Source organism: Bufo bufo, assembly GCF_905171765.1.
Source record: "Bufo bufo chromosome 11 unlocalized genomic scaffold, aBufBuf1.1 SUPER_11_unloc_2, whole genome shotgun sequence".
Lineage (NCBI taxonomy): Eukaryota > Metazoa > Chordata > Amphibia > Anura > Bufonidae > Bufo > Bufo bufo.
The window spans coordinates 136,736-153,711 of NW_024400017.1; the positions used below are offsets into that span (position 1 = coordinate 136,736).

At 40.7% G+C, this 16,976-nt stretch overlaps 1 protein-coding gene across 2 annotated transcripts; it reads right to left on the reverse strand.

Moving 5' to 3' along the window:
* Positions 1-538: 538 nt before the first annotated feature.
* LOC120983004 (anti-sigma-I factor RsgI-like) lies at positions 539-1,566 on the reverse strand. 2 transcript variants are annotated; one of them, XM_040413118.1, is made up of 3 exons: positions 1,325-1,566; positions 890-1,151; positions 539-799 (listed from the first exon to the last, which is right to left on the reverse strand). In XM_040413118.1, the coding sequence occupies exons 1-3, from the start codon at positions 1,394-1,396 to the stop codon at positions 657-659; spliced, it is 477 nt and encodes a 158-aa protein (XP_040269052.1). In that variant the 5' UTR covers positions 1,397-1,566; the 3' UTR covers positions 539-656. The 2 variants fall into 2 exon arrangements, with proteins under 2 accessions (XP_040269052.1, XP_040269051.1); XM_040413117.1 differs by having other exon boundaries at positions 539-781; positions 827-1,151; positions 1,325-1,535.
* Between the last annotated feature and the right edge of the window lie 15,410 nt (positions 1,567-16,976).

Below are 16,976 nucleotides of genomic sequence, written 5' to 3' on the forward strand. Positions count from 1 at the left end.
GGGAGGTGGAAGGAACTTGGGGGGGAGCTGGAAGGACCTTGGGAGGGAGCTGGAAGGAACTTGGGAGGGAGCTGGAAGGAACTTGAGGGGAGCTGGAGAAGAAGAGGAGAGACAAGGAATGGAGGCCCATGTTTGGTAACTATAAACTGTAAGGAATTTAAATGTTAAGTTACCAACTTGAAAATAGCATACTGTCATATTGTATACTGGAATTTGTAAGTAACAGTAATTATTGTTGTGTGCATAAATCTCTGTATATGTAATATTTATTTCTTTTTGTTCCACTGTAACTCCATAGATACTTATATATAATAACTGTAATATCAATTTTTCACACTATTGTGTCTCATTTATTGCATCCAACCTTGGAATCAGATATTATATATAAAATATAATATATATATATATATATATATAAAAAATATTATATATATATATATATATATATATATAATAATTTCTTACACCTGTGATTTATTTAGTAGGTAATGAGCCCTCTTCATATTGGTAGACTTAAATGACAAGAGGAGACGTTAAATTGCTGTAATCACAACAGAATTTTATTTATATGCTTTGGCTATAGAATAATTTGGTAAGGATGAAGAGACAGTAATTATCATCAGGTATACATAGCTATTGGAGTGTAAACCACAGGTCTATTGCTTATCTTCTCCTTGTCTAAGTGTATAAGAAGAATCCTGTCCCTGTCCTTGACTCTGTCCTCCTTGCTGGGTTCCACAACTTTGTTGCCCACTGCCCTGACTTCCCCCAGTCTGCTGGCCACTGCTCTGACCCTGTCCTTGTCGGTTTCCACTACCCTGCTGACCACTGCTCTGATCCTGTGCTTGTTGGTTTCCACTACCCTGCTGACCACTGCTCTGATCCTGTCCTTGTTGGTTTCCACTACCCTGCTGACCACCACTCTGATCCTGTCCTTGTTGAGATCCACTACCCTGCTGACCACCGCTCTGATCCTGTCCTTGTTGATTTCCACTGCCCTGCTGGCCACCGCTTTGATCTTGTTGTTTTCCGCTGCCATACTGGCGGCTGCTGCCAGTTTGCCCTTGGTTTCCACTGTCTTGTCCACTTCCCTGGCTCTGTTGACCACTGGTTGGGGTTTGGCTGCTTCCTTGGCTTACTGCAGTTGAGGGCTATAAAAAAAAAGACATACATTTTACACTCAAAGGCAACTGTTCATGAAGATTTTTCCTCTTGTGTGTTGAAGAATATAATAAAGTACAGATCTACAAGTCAAACAGAACATGGCTTCAGTTCATACTAATAGTTTATAACCTGCAATACCGGTTTAACAAGTTCCACTTACCGAGCTCTGTTGGCTGCCAGAAGGCTGGGAAGATAATATCAAAATCAAATTAGAGGTTAAACATGGATACATTACTCTGAATATTATGTGATCTCTGCCAAATCCAGACTCACACAATAACCATACATAAAAACTGTGTATTTTAAGTATCCGTATATTTGTATATTTTGCACATATTCAAAGGAGTTCAGAATTATAAAATCTGTCTGCTTTTATCACAACATGCTAGCTTGGTCTATGGGCTGTATCTGGTACCGAAACTTGGACCTATTTACTTGAATGAGGTTGAGCTGCCATATCAGACACAGCCTATGGATGAGTGTCTTTTTTCTGGAAAGAGGAGCAAAAATGTTTCCATATTGATTTCATAATGTCATGAGGATATTTGTATTCTTAATAGATCTGAAACATTTTCTATATACACAAAAGACCCATTACTCTCAAATATTGTTCACAAATCTGTCTAAATCTGTGTTAGTGAGCACTTCTCCTTTGCCGAGATAATCCATCCCACCTCACAGGTGTGGCATATCAAGGTGCTGATTAGACAGCATGAATATTGCACAATATTGAATAATTTCAGCTTTCCCACAATAAAAGGCCACTCCGAAATGTGCACAGTTTTGCCTTACTGGGGAAGGGGGGTCAGAAAACCAGTCAATATCTGGTGTGGTCACCATTTGCCTCACGCAGTGCAACACATCTCTGTCGCATAGAGTTGCTCAGGTTGTTGATTGTGACCTGTAGAATGTTGGTCCACTCCTCTTCAATAGCTGTGCGAAGTTGCAGAATATTGGCAGAAACTGGAACACAAATAGTGGCCACACCAGATACTGACTGGTTTTCTAACACCCCCCCCCCCCCCCCCCCCATTTCCCCAGTAAGGCAAAACTGTGCAGATTTCGGAGTGGCCTTTTATTGTGGGCAGTCTAAGGCACACCTGTGAGGTGGGATGGATTATTGTCACATCTGTGACAGGTGTTAGAAGGTCTGAAAGACTGGCTGCACATGTGATCTGATAGCCTCTATTGGTTTCACTTTGTCTGTGCGTTGCTGGTATGTCCACACCTCCTGTTCAGGTGTGGATCATGTGACCTTTACCTCTCCGTATTTAGTCTGACTTTACCCATCACTCCTTGCTCTGGATAGCTTCATTTGGTTTTGGAAGAGCTGGAGTGTGGTTCTTGTTGAAGTCCTGTTCATCCATCATCCTCAGAAGTCAAGTGTTCCGCTTGTTGTGTTTTGTATTCCCCCCCCTGGTTGTTTACTAGGCCTGAGTGAGTCACTGGTTCCTTCACCTGGAAAGGGACGGGTTGACTCTGCCCCGTCATTACCTTTAGGGCATCCGAGGGTCAACAGGGTTTTCTAGGTTCCTGTGTATGGGCATCTCTACCATCGAGAGGTGCCCATATGGATAGGAGTTAGGGCCAGGAGCAGGGTTTTATAGGTTGTGACCCTTTTCCTTCCCTAGCGGTGAGGCCTAGTGTCTTTCCCCTTTCTTTTTGTTGTCTTATTGGTGTTCTCACCTACTACATCCATGACAATTATCTCGGCAAAGGAGAAGTGCTCACTAACACAGATTTAGACAGATTTGTGAACAATATTTGAGAGTAATGGGTCTTAAAGATCTGAAACATTTTCTGAGTTCAGCTCATGCAAAATGGGAGCAAAACCGAAAGTGTTGCGTTTATATTATTGGTCAGTGTATATAAAAGCAGATAATTGAAGATAAAAAGAAGATACTGGAGTCACTTTTGTTGGCGCTGCTGGGCACGATGTCGCAGGCGAGGTTTGTGATATCAAATACTTTTATTAATATCTATGCATTTCAAGGGCGTATAGCTCTCTTCATCAGGACAATATTATGGTCGGGATATTTTACCAGCAAGTAATTCTAAACTGTTGTGACTTCATCACAACATTTTCTGGTAAGCGCAAATTCATTATCTTACTAGAAGTTTTTTGCTACTGTACCACACATGAGCCGCTGCCTCCTCTCTCCCCTTTTCCGCTTTACATAAAAGCAAATAATGCTAGTCGGATTGTAACTTTATTTATATGAACTTGACCTTATACATGAGTTATATTTGTATTTTAAATTTAGATTTCTACAATTTGAAATATGTAGAGATTGTGCCAAATATTGTTACATATTATATACGGATTGTATGCCTACATGTAATAATTTAAGAGTATTAAACAGGAATCATGAGTGTACAGATTCTGAAAATACAGATATGTCCAAGGGTAGAATTCATTTATAGTGATGTCTGTAGGGATAGTTAGCTGGCTCTGCTAAAACCAGCGGTTCAGCCAGTTTTCATGTTGTGTATATACAATAACCCAGAACCGAAAACTTGCAAAACGGTTTATTGTTATTATATAATTTGCTGTAATCTAATGTTCTAATTTACTGCATTGTACAGTTGATATTTTTGTATGGATAGGTCAGGATTAACGATCCTAACTCAGCCCTTTTTAGGGGGCTAGGAGATCCCTAGTCTCACTCCTTAGAAGATTAGGCTTAGAGAATAGCCTTCTCTGAGACATTTTCTCAGAGAATGCCATTACTACATAAAAGTACTCCAAAAGGAGAGAGGATTAGAGGTCCAGAATCTGGAAGGCCATGCACAGGAGTATGATATTGTGCTTGTTTAAGGCTTTCAGAAACTTTACTGCTCTGAAAGTGGACATTGCTAATACATTCTTCCAAATTTTGACACGGCCTGACCAGCTGTATCTTAATCCTGTACCCCACCGTCTGGGAATTACAGGCAAGTTTTTGGAAGAACCTCAATCATTTCAAACATTTCAGTTCATGAACATATAATAAAACAGGCTTGTTTTTTTATAAGAAAAATTCTTATCTTATCTTCTTGGAGGGGTTTGATGCTGAAATTGAAAAAAAGAAGGTAAATATACTGCTTTGGTTCACTATTTATGCAAATGATACATTTTATTTGGATAAGAAGCCATCTATGAATCTGAGGACCTTACCTTCCATGGCTGTGGTTTGGGTTGTGTAGGATAAAAGCTGTTGAGAAATTAAAAAATAGTCATTAAAGTAGATTAAAGGATTTGGGACTTAGGAAGTGCAGGCGGTGCACGTGTCAAGGATTCGGTCCTTAGAATTCTTTTAATACATTTCATGAACATCCCATTGGTTTCAGTGGGCACCGTGATTCATTTCTGCTGCAGGGAAAATTGTTAGGTTTAAAGGGAGCTCTATCCCCCAAAAAAAAAAAAATATATTTTTAATATTAAGCAGTGTATAGTGTAAGTGACGCCAAGTCCAGTTATGTAATGTTAATCTTCAAACTCACTTGCATTCCGACAAACCAACAATAAAATGCATTGAGGGATTGTGTGAGTGAGCAGAACAGTAGTTCTGAATGAATGATAGCTTTTGCAAAAGATTATGATTTGGGCCTTCCCATAGAGCTGGTAGAAGTTGATATAATACTTCCTTCATGGCAACTACAGAATTATGCAGTAAACCTTGGATTATATACCTGGACATCTGACAGAAACTAATCCACTGCTAATAATTTAGTTTGTCATCACATATAAAGTGGGTGGTTGGCGTCACCTTCTGTCACTATATTTTTTAATAACTTGTTACTCAATTATGTTTTCATCTTCATGTCAGATTGCCGTAGTCTGGTTGAAAAGTCATTGCGATAATTAGCATTTACAAGCCGTCTTTCTATTTCTATAGCATATAGAGTAATAAAATAATAATCCCCTAGGGGTGAATGGTGCCCGTTCCTCATAAGGTCAGGTTGCAGTAACTGACATTTGCCGGCTGCACCTGTACTTGCCATGGTTTAGGTTGCAAATACAGGTGTAGGCCACTGGCGAGTGGTAATCCAGGTGGTTATAGCAGCCTGGCTACACCATGCTTGGGCACCTTAAGCAAAGGAAAACTTACAACATGATCTCTTATTGATTATGGCTGGTTTTGGGGAACGTACTCAAAACAGAAATCTTTTATCCTAAACCCATTATCCAAATTGTACAATTATGCGAAATGATCTAAGAATGCAAGCTGTAGGAATCAGCCAATTTTCTCCATTAACAGAGTGTATATTGCTCAAGCAAGTAATTACTGAAATATATGTGAGAAGAGATTTTAGGGAAATAGGGAATTGCTGCTTATAGACTCCATACAGTCTGTGTGATGACTGCACGACTAAGGAACATGCTTGTGGTGGAGAGGAGGAACAGGGACATGGGAGTTCACACTAATCATCAGTGGGTCTCCCAGCCATTTAACATATATCTCCTGTGCATAGGTGAAGGCCCTATAACATGTCCCATAAATGGCTGAATGTCTGCTCTGATAAAGGCTTCCTAGTTTAGCAACTTATCCCTGAAACTCAAGAGTCCCCCTAGAAGTATAGTCCTTATGAATTTCCTGAATAGATTATCTGTTGGTCCAGAGGAGCACAAAGAAAGAGAAACTTCACAAGCAATGCCTTGCAGAAAAACTACTATGGATGATCTTGTAGTAGTAGTAGTAGAAGTCACCTACCTTGAGCAAGCAGCAGTAGACTCTGAGATACGACTATCCATCTCACTCTATTTATACTGGAAGTAAAGCTGGATCTAAACACTATGGAATCCAGCCCAACCAAGGTGTAGTCATCAAGACTTCATTGACATAAATATAATTTAGTAATACTCTTGATAACAATCATTTCAAATAATTACTATCATTATTTCAGATTCCTAGGAGGTCCTTTTTACATATTTATATGACCTTGTCCCAGGTAAACAGTGGAAATGGCATTTACTGAGGTCAGTAAGGGCAATTAAAATGCACATAGATTATTACTACCCAGAAGCATAACTTTACATTTATCCACATTAAATCTAATTTTCCATGTTGATGCCCAAACAATCAGTGTCCAAATCTGCTAGTAGTTTTTGGACATCTTCCATAGACTGCACAGTACCACATAGCTTGGGGTCATCTGCAAAAATAGAAACAGTGCTATCAATCCCATCCTTTATATCTTTAAAAAATAAGTTAATTAATAGGGGGCGCCACTGAATTTTGGGGTAAACCACTTATAACCCTTGACCATTCAGAATAGGAATCATTAACCACAGCTCTCTGGACACGGTTCTTCAGCCAGTTTTCCATCAAATTATACATTTTACTTTCTATAACTGTAGACCTTATTTTGCCAATTAAACATCTATGAGGGACAGTATCAAAAGCCTTTGCAAAATCCAGAAACACTACATCCACAGCCACCCCTTTGTCCAGACTTCTACTCACCTCCTCATAAAAACACATCAGGTTAGTCTCACAACTTCTGTCCTTAGTAAACCCATGCTGGTTATCAAGTATGATATTATTAACAGTCACATACTCCTATATATAGTCCTTTATAAGTCCTTTAGACATGTTACCAACAATAGACATTTCCACTTGTGTATAATTTCTTATGGGTGACCTACAGCCCTTTTTTTATAATGGGGGGCACAGCAATAACTAAACTGAGTTCCTCAATAACTCTTGGGTGTAATCCATCTGGACCTGGAGTCTTGTTCACATTTACTTAACACATTTATTTAACTTAGCTTGCAATAGTTAACAAAAAATATACACATAAAAATTAAGAATAAACCCAATTAGAATAAACATAAAAGTTATAATCTTTAAGGAAATTTAGTATCATTGCATTTTACACATTTTTGGCTAAAAAACATTTTTTCATTTAGTCTTTATAAAAAATATCAAGTGTTTTTTTACTCTACAGCTTTCACAGTTACTTGGCACTGTACCAGTCCCTAGAAAGTCTCTAAGTCACAATCTCTCATCCCTACACAGCAATAACTGAACCGAGTTCCTTAAGAAGTCTTAGGTGTAATTAATCTGGACATGGAGCTGTCACGCCCTGCCCCGTGAGAGGCCTGAGAAGATCTGACAGACTTGCTACACGTGAGTCTATCTGACAGATTGTTCTGTTTCTCTTTGTTGTGGTTTTCGGCAGGATCCCACCTCCCACAGGTTCTGCTCATTAACTATTTAGTGGTGCTATTTATACCCGCCTCTCACTATAGCCCTTGCGGTTTATATTTGCTTCTGGAGTTCTCAACTGGTGTTTGGTGGATCTCCTGCTCCCCGTCCGTCTTAAGCTAAGTCCCATTCCTTCCCTTTTGTTGTGTGTTTTGGCTAGGCCTCAGGAAGACGCTGGTTCCTGCACCAAGCGCTAGGAACCGGTTGTCTTATCTCCAGCTCCCTAGCTGAGGGTTTGTTTCAGTTTCAGCAAGGATTAGGTACCAGCGCATGGGCACTTCCACCTTTAGGATTTGCTCATGTTGTAAGCAGTCAGGGAAAGGCTCAGGGATTGTCAGTAGGTGACCTTTTCCTGTTCCCTAGCTTTGGGGCCTAGCATGGTGTTTTGTTGCTTTTGTTGTATTTGGTTTGCTTCCCTTCCCTCACCTACCGTGACAGGAGCCTTGTTCAAATTTACTTAACACATTTATTTAACTTAGCTTATATTTAGAGATGAGCGAATGGAATCAGACAAAGTGGAATTCGATCCAAATTTCAGGAAAAATTTGATTCGCAACTAATGCGAATTTCCTCACGCTTCATGGTAACGAATCACAATTTTTCCTAAAATGGCGGCTACATTGGTAACTACACATGTGAGGACATGGGCCAAGGAACTCTGGGAAGGCAGGCTGACCCATAATGCCATGCATGCCCTGTGATGTCACAGCCCTATAAATATGGCAGCCATTTTAGATTCTGCCATTTTCAAGCTTTGTGAGTGCAGGGAGAGACGTGAGAAGGCACTAGGGCTAGCAATTGGAAAAACCTCATTGTGAAAAAAAACCCTGAATAAACGATTTATAAGTGCAGGGAAAGAATAGGGAGGAATCATTTCACAGCATCTTAGTGTAGGGAGAGAAGTCAGAAGGCGGTAGGGACATTGATAGGAAAGTGATTTACAAGTGCAGGGAAAGATTATTTGGGGATCCAAATAGCCATTATACAGCTCTGTCATTCCAGCAATTTTTTCTTGGGGTGCAAGTGCTATGTTGAAAAGCCTTTAGTGGCTTATATCTTTTCAAACAAGAAAAATATATACAAAGTTCACTTCTGCAGTTATGTGTTTAAAGCGTACAGAAAGAAAAAATATACTTACTTCACTGGTGCAGTTATTTGTGGCAAAAGCGTTTAGTGGCCTATTTAACCACCTCCCGTCTGCCCATTAACTATAAACGTCCGGGAGGTGGATCTCTATTTCTGAAAGCACGTTTTAAAACGTTCTGCAGCTTTCCCCCCTGTGCTCCGCCCCTGTACATAGAAACTCAGTGACTAAGCTCCCTCCTGACAGCCAAGAACATGGAGCTTTACCCTGAGACCTTTTTTGCTGGTCTCCGGGCTTTTGATCACAAATGCATCTACCATCTCCCTCTTATTACTGCCAGTCAGAGAGGGAGATCGGTATTTAAACTAGGCATCGCGATTGTAATGTTAAACTGTAAGCCCTGGAGACTGATCAGCATGGTCTCCGGGGCATGTGAGCGCTGTAATTTCCAGTTACAGCGCTCTGAAATGCTTGTACCGTCTCCCTCTCTGTAGCGCTGGCAGGAGAGGGAGATCGGTACATTCACACCCCACCAGCGGTTTACACTGGAGACAAATCAGCAGCATTGTCTCCAGAGCATGTGTTCTGAGCGCTGTAATTTCCAGTTACAGCGCTCAGAAAGGCTTGTACTGTCTCCCTCTCATTAGTGCTGGCAGGAGAGGGAGATCGGAACATTTACACTCCCCCAGCAGCTGTTTTCACTGGAGACCAATCAGCACGATCTCCAGGACATGTGACTGTCTGAGCCGGGTGAGTGCAGGAGCTGTCAGGTCTCCAGAGACCTCGATCAGCCCTGCACTGAGGCTGTACAGCAAAGTATACTGCTGTACAGCCTCTCTGGGGGGTGCATTTCTCCTGTAACTGGGGCTACTATGTCAGCCCCAGTTACAGGAGAAATCAACAGTGAAAAAAAAAAGGGAAGTTAAATGTCCCCCAGAGGTCTTGTATGACCTTATGGGGGACGCAAAGTGTAAAATAAAAAAAATAAAATGTAAAAAAAAATTAAAAATTAAGTTTTCACATGTAAAAAAATAAATAAATAAAAAATAGAAAAAATTAAAAAAAATACACATATTTGGTATTGCCGCGTCCGTGACGGTCGGCTCTATAAATATATCACATAATCGACCCAGTCCAATAAACACCATAAAAAATAAAAATAAATAACTGTCAAAAAAAAGCAATTTTTGTCACCTTACATCACAAAAAGTGCAACACCAAGTGATCAAAAAGGCGTATGTCCCACAAAATGGTACCAATAAAACCGTCACCTCATCCCGCAAAAAATGAGCCCCTAAATAAGAAAATTTCTCAAAAAATAAAAAAAATATAGCTCTTAGAACATGGAGACACTAAAACATCATTTTTTTTGGTTTCAAAAAGGCTATTATTGGGTAAAACTTTAATAAATAAGAAAAAGTATACATATTAGGTATCGCCACGTCCGTAACAATCTGCTCTATAAAAATGTCACTTGACTGAACCCCTCAAGTGAACGCTGTAAAAATAAATAAATAAAAACTGTGCTAAAACAACAAATTTTTTGGTCACCTTGCCCCATAAAGTGTTATAATTAATGATCAAAAAATCATATGTACCCAAAAATAGTACCAATAAAACTGGCACCTTATCCCCTAGTTTCCAAAATGGGGTCACTTTTTGGGAGTTTCTACTGTAAAGGTGCATCAGGGGGGCTTCAAATGGGACATGGCATCTAAAAGCCATGTGGAGTTCCTTTTCTTCTGCGCCCTGTCATGTGCCCATACAGCAGTTTATGACCACATGTGGGGTGTTTCTGTAAACCGCAGAATCTGGGTAATAAATATTGAGTTTTGTTTGGCTGTTAACCATCGATGTGTTAAAGAAGAAATTGGATTAAAATGGAAAATCTTCCAAAAAAGTGAAATTTAAAAATTTTATCTCCATTTTCCTTTAATTCTTGTGGAACGCCTAAAGGGTTAACAAAGTTTGTAAAATCGGTTTCAAGTAACTCTTGAGGGGTGTAGTTTCTACAATGGGGTCATTTATGGGGGCATCCACTATGTAGGCCCCACAAAGTGACTTCCGACCTGAACTGGTCCTTAAAAAGTGGGTTTTGGCAATTTTCTTAAAAATGTGAAGAATTGCTTCTAAACTTCTAAGCCTTCTAACGTCCTAAAAAAATAAAATGACATTTCCAAAATGATGCCAACATAAAGGAATGGGGAATGTTAAGTAATAAATATATTATGAGGTATCACTTTCTGTTTTAAGAGCAGAGGAATTGAAATTTTGAAAATGCTAATTTTTCCAAATTTTTGGTAAATTTGGGATTTTTTCATAAATAAAGGTGAAATATATTGACTCAAATTTATGACTATCATGAAGTACAATGTGTCACGAGAAAACAATCTCTGAATGACTTGGATAAGTAAAGGCGTTCCAAAGTTATTACCACATAAAGTGAGATATGTCAGTTTTGCAAAATTAGGCCTGGTCAGGAAGGGGGCAGATGGCAAGTGGTTAAGTACAAAAAGAAAAATACATTCGCAGTTCACGTCAGCGGTTATATGTGTTGAAAGCATTTAGTGGCCTATTTCAGTACAAAAAGAAAATTCATTCTCAGTTCACGTCGGCGGTTATATGTTTTGAAAGCGTTTAGTGGCCTTTTTCAGTACAAAAAGAAAAATATATTCTCAGTTCACGTCAGCAGTTATATGTGTTGAAAGCATGGCTGGGAGTCAGCAGGGTGGCAGCAGTGGGAGGTTGGGAGTCAGTTGGGTGGACGTGCCCATGGTAGACCACCTGCTTCGCAGCAGCCTACCTGCCTGGGAATTAGTGGTGCAGGGGTTCACGGAAGTAGCGGCGGTAGCAGTCAGTCAGTGCAGCGGTTATGTGTTATTTAGTATTTTAGTACAAAAAGAAAAATATATTCTCAGTTCACTTTGGCAGTTATTTGTGTTGAAAGCGTTTAGTGGCCTATTTCAGTACAAAAAGAAAAATTCTATTCTCAGTTCACATTGGCGGTTATATGTCTTGAAAGCATGGCTGGGAGTCAGCAGGGTGGTGGCAGTGGGAGGTTGGGAGCCAAACGTGCCCCGGGTAAACCACCTGCTTCGCAGCAGCCTACCTGCCCGGAAAGTAGTGGTGCAGGGGTTCACGGAAGCATCAGTGGTAGCAGTCAGTGCGGACTGGGGAAAATCAACTACTGGGCGGTGTGGCAGTTTTTTGGTAAGCCGCCGGAGGAGGTTAACATGGCCATATGTAGAATATGTGGGCAGAAGGTGAAGTGTGGCCAGGGTGCCAATGTTGGCACCACAGCCCTGCGTCAACATATGCAGCGTCACCATATGTGGTATCCTGATGCTGCTGCTACTGCCATCTCCACACTATGTCACCTTGCCACTCTGTGGTATCCTGAGGCTGCTACTGACATCTCCACACTATGTCACCTTCTCGTGCTTCTGCCACCTCCATAATTTCTCGTTGTCGTTCTACTCTGGCTTCCTCATGCTGCTGACACCCCCACACTTTGTCTTCTTACCACTCAGTGGCCTCCTCATGCTGCTGCCATCTCGACAATCTCTCATCGTTCTGCTACTCTGTGGCCTACTCACGCTGCCGCCACCTCCAGACTCTGTTATTGTGCCACTCGGTAGCCTCCTCATACTGCTGCCAATCCAGACTTGGTCATTGTACAACTTGGTGGCCTCGTTATACTGCTGCTAACTCCAGACTCGGTCATTGTGCCACTCAGTGGCCTCCTGATGCTGCAGCCACCTTCAGACTTTGTCATTGTGCCATTCGGTAGCATTCTAATGCTGCTGCCACCTCCACAATCTCTCGTCGTCGTGCTACTCTGGCCTCCTCATGCTGCTGACACCTCCACACTTTGTCTTCATGCCACTCTGTGACCTCCTCATGCTGCTGCTACTTCCACAATCTCTCGTCGTCATGCTACTCTGTGGCCTCCTGATGCTGCCGCCACCTCCAGACTCTGTCATTAGGCCACTTTATGGTCTCCTCATGCTGCTTCGACCTCACCACTATGTCATAGGTCTACTCTGTGGACTTATTATGCTGTTCCCATCCTCCCCACTTCATGACTTGGCCACTATTTTGCCTTTCGGCTTGGCTGACATCATGATTTATTTGACCTTTCTTTTTATCTGTCAGAAGGAAGGAAAAATGAGACGCACAACGGATTCTGTCTGTGTAGCAGCTGTAAGGCCTGTATGGTCCCATCAGAATTCGTTTTTTTGTCATTGCATTTTACTAATTATTGGATAAAAAACAATTTTATAAAAAATATCAGCAGTTCTTTTTCCTACAGCTTTCACTTTCTCTACCACTAGAGACAATGACTCTCTGCCTTACACTGAATTCATCCAGGATCTACTCTGGCCCCTTGATCTGTATCTCTTATCTCCTGACAGCTCATAAACACTCATTATAGTTAAATTGCAATTAAACCTGATAAGAATAAAAAAGTACGTATCCTATATGGTGATCGTCGTAACAGAAAAAAACTTTAAAAGGGCTAAATCATATTTTCTGGTCACTTCTACCCCTACAAAATTAAATGTCATGCATAACCCAAAATGGTATCAACAAAAACTGCAGATCACCTCTCAAAAAACAAGCCCTTTCTCCATAGATGGAAAAGTACATGTGAAAAAGGTATGTGTATCAGAATATAGGGAAGCAATGAAATTTTTTAAAAAATTTTTTATTTTTTTTTAAAAGCATTAAAACATAACACAAACTATATAAATTTGATATTGCCTTAATCGGACTGACTAACCAATGAATGTCCCATTTATAATTTTTCCATCTTCCTAATACATTGTAATGAATCACTTTAATATTCCATACAAAGTATAATCCCTCATATGGCTAGGTGGAAGTATAAGCGCTATTTTGCCATCACAGCCCATGCTTAACCACACCATGGACACCACGACCAAAGCACATGGATACAGCTCCAACCAACAACAACCCCATCATCCCCCAGTCAGTGTCCTAAGTACCCCAATGTCTCCCCCCTGGTTTGAGCTCATCCGCCTTGGAACACCTCCAAAATGCTAACCATACATTGGTGGATGTATTTCCCTGAGGCCGAGACTCTCACTTGAGACTACTCATGAGACCCCATCTGGGGATGGTACCACTTACTAGGCTAATGGAATGATTGCTTTACTCTAATTCCTAATCTCGTGCCTGGCCTTTTGTGGTCTGGAAGACCATGGCGTGTCTGTGTATGGACTGTGTCTCCCATGGCGCCCCCTCTGAATTTCCAAGTGAAGCAATGGGATCTGGAGGTTGAGGGAGTCCTGTGGGAACCCCTTTTGTCTTTTAATCCCAGTAAACTACCCCAATCCATTAACAAAGTTTATATGCACCTTAAAATAGCAGAAATATACATTACAAACCGCAACAATAAAACTCAACATAACCGTCGTTTTGTGCTGGAAAAAGGTTGGAATTTAAATTAAGTCCAATGAAAAATGGCCATGAAAAGCTGACAGTGTGCGTTCCTTTTTTTCACTAGTTTAAACTTTCCCAATACAGCCATCTGCAATTTAAAGAAATAGCTGATCTCAGATCTATCCCCTAACCATCAGCCCCAGTCATAGGAATTGCCAGGGCTAACTGTTCTGAGGGATCCCGGGACTTACCTGAGATAATGCCTATTAAAGTATAATTGAGCTCAGTCTCGGACTGGCCCACAGGGGAACAGGGAAATCCCCCAGTGGGCCCCTGAGAAAGGTGAACCCCAAGGCCACCAGCACAAAATCTCAAATAACCTATATCAATAAAAACTGGGTAGACAATCCAGTTTATTATTATACACACATCAGAAGGTTAAGATGGCCTCTAGGAATAGATGTGGGCCAGTATCCTCTCTTCCTTTGGACCCAGCTTTTGAAGTTGTTGCTGAAACCAACATAATTAATAATTTTTTAGCGTCTTGTTGCTGTCTGCCTCTGTGTGGGCAGGTAATATTTGCATGTCGCTGTACAGTGGGCCCCCAGAATGAATGAATTTTAGTGGCCCAGGCATCCTAGACCAGCACTGATTGAGGTACATCGTTATGTAGTTATACATAGTTATTCCAAAGTACGGTAATAATAAAGTGATAAAGTGATTATAAAGAAACATAAAGTTTAGAACTTAGAAGTAAAACAAGGGAAGATAGAAAAAAGTCAACCAAGGGATAGGGAAGTTGGTGTGAATTTTAAAAATCAAAGTGAGACCCAGATTTCTACACATTTTCATAAGCATTGTTGGCATTTACTTTTAACAATTAATCTAAACCCTTTTTAAAACTTCCCACTGTTCCTTCTGTGACCATGTTTGGAGGTAGAGTATTCCACAGATTCAAAGTTCTTACAGTAAAGAAGCCTTGACACCTCTGGAGTCTGAACTTTTTTTTTTTCTCCAGGCGGTGCCTCCTGTCTTTTGTGGGGATTTTTGCATAGAATTTATACATTTGTCATGTCTCCCCCCACCTTAGACATCTTTTCTCAAGACTAAATAAATTTTGTTTAGTTGCTCTGTTTTGTAGTTTTTCCAGCTCTAGGGCATCTTTTCTATGGACTAGTGTCCAGAACATATTCCAGATAAGGCTGCACCAAAGCTTTGTAAAGTGGTAATATGACATTCCTGTCCCACGAGTCCAAGCCTCACTTAATACATGACAATATCCTGCTAGCCTTAGAAGCAGCTGATTGACATGGTATGCTGTTATTTAATCTATGATCTACAAGTACACCCAGATCCTGCTCTACCAGTGACTCTCCCAGTGTTACATCACCTAGGACATATGATGCATGGAGATTATTACTACTTTACATTTATCCATAGTGAACCACATTTGTCAAGTTGATTCCCAAATGCTTGTAGTTTTTGGACTGATTGGTGTCATCTGTAAAAATAGAAATGTTGCTATTAATTCCATCCTCAATATCATTAATAAATAAATTTAATAATAGGGGACCCAGCACTCAACCTTGGAGTACACCACTTATAACCTGGGACCATTCAGGATAGGAATCATTGACCACAGCTCTCTGGACACGGTCCTTCAGCCAGTTTTCAATCCAATTACAAACTATACTTTCTAAGCCTATAGACTTTATTTTAACTAGTAAATGTCTATGAGGGACAGTATCCAATGCCTTTGCAAGATCCAAAAACACTAAATCTACAGCCATCCCTACATCCAAGCTTCTACTTGCCTCATAAAAACAAATTTGGTTAGGCTCACAACTTCTGTCATTTTGTTTAAACTAGGGACTGGGAGGGTAATTACATTATAGGAGGGTAAGATAGAGACCTGGTGGGAGGTAATGAAACTGGGTGAGGAATGGAAGGAGGGACTAGAAAAGTTCATAAGCAAAGGTGTAGAGTAAAAATATACAAAAACCTTTTAATGGTATGTATACTAATGCTAGAATCCTGACTAATAAAACTGGTGAACTGGAATTAGTGATGTGTGAGGAGGACAATGACATAGTGGGAATAACTGAGACATGGCTGGATGATAGCTATAACATAGTGGGAATAACTGAGACATGGCTGGATGATAGCTATGACTGGGCGGTTAACTTACAGGGTCACAGTCTGTTTAGAAAGGATAGTCAATATTGGAGTGGGGGAGGGGTCTGCCTTTATGTAAAGTCCTGTCTAAGGGCTGTTTCACAGTTGCGTTGTGGTATTCCGATTTTGAGATCCAGCAAAGGATCTCAAAACCGGGCCAAAATGGTTCAATTTTACCCATTCATTGTTAATGAGTTTGAAACTGATCAGGATACATTCTGTTCCATTTCATTGCATTTTTTGATTGGACACAAAACCCCTGGTTTTGTGTCCAGTCTGTGAAATGGAACAAACCAGATCCGGCAGCAAAATCAATGTAAGTCAAGGATGCTGGATCCTTTTTTCAGATCCCAAAAAACTGGATCCGTCAGCCATTGACTTACAATGATTTTAGTGCCAAAGCCGGTTCGGTTTCATTGTAACACAACTGCATCCTAACGGAAAGGATGCACCTGGATTTGTTGACATCAAATGGAAACGTTCTGGTCCGGTTTTGAGATCCTCTGCCAGATCTCAAAACCAGAAACCATAACACAAGTGTTAAACAAGCCTAAAGCCCACAGTCTGGGAAGATATAAGCGAGGGACATGAATATGTGGATTTACTGTGGGTAGAAATACATGGAGGCAAAAACAATAATAAAGTACTGATAGGAGTTTATTATGATATAGAGGGTTAGTGTCTGCACCGATAGGAAACAGTGTTGTGGCCACTGAGGAAGAAGCACTGTGCTTTGAAACGCGTCTGTTACCCTGCAGCATCGCCACCCTACAGATCGCAAACACAGCATTTGAAAATAGGATTAAAAAGACACTCATCGATCTTTTCAAAGAACGCATCATTTCGAAGATTCGCATCAATTGGAAGACTTGCATCGATACCCGCGCTTTTTTTCAAACTCCAAGCCGCCGCTCCCGCCCACGTGGGACGCCACATCATGGGCAGGTAGAGCAAGG

Coding starts and splice junctions, on each gene's coding strand:
- LOC120983004 (XM_040413117.1), bottom strand. CDS start 1,396: ATGTATCCATGTTTAACCTCTAATTTGATTTTGATATTATCTTCCCAG. Junction 1,152..1,324: donor CTGGCAGCCAACAGAGCTCG/GTAAGTGGAACT, acceptor TTTTTTTTATAG/CCCTCAACTGCAGTAAGCCA. Junction 782..826: donor AGCACAGGATCAGAGCAGTG/GTCAGCAGGGTA, acceptor GTCAGAGCAGTG/GCCAGCAGACTGGGGGAAGT.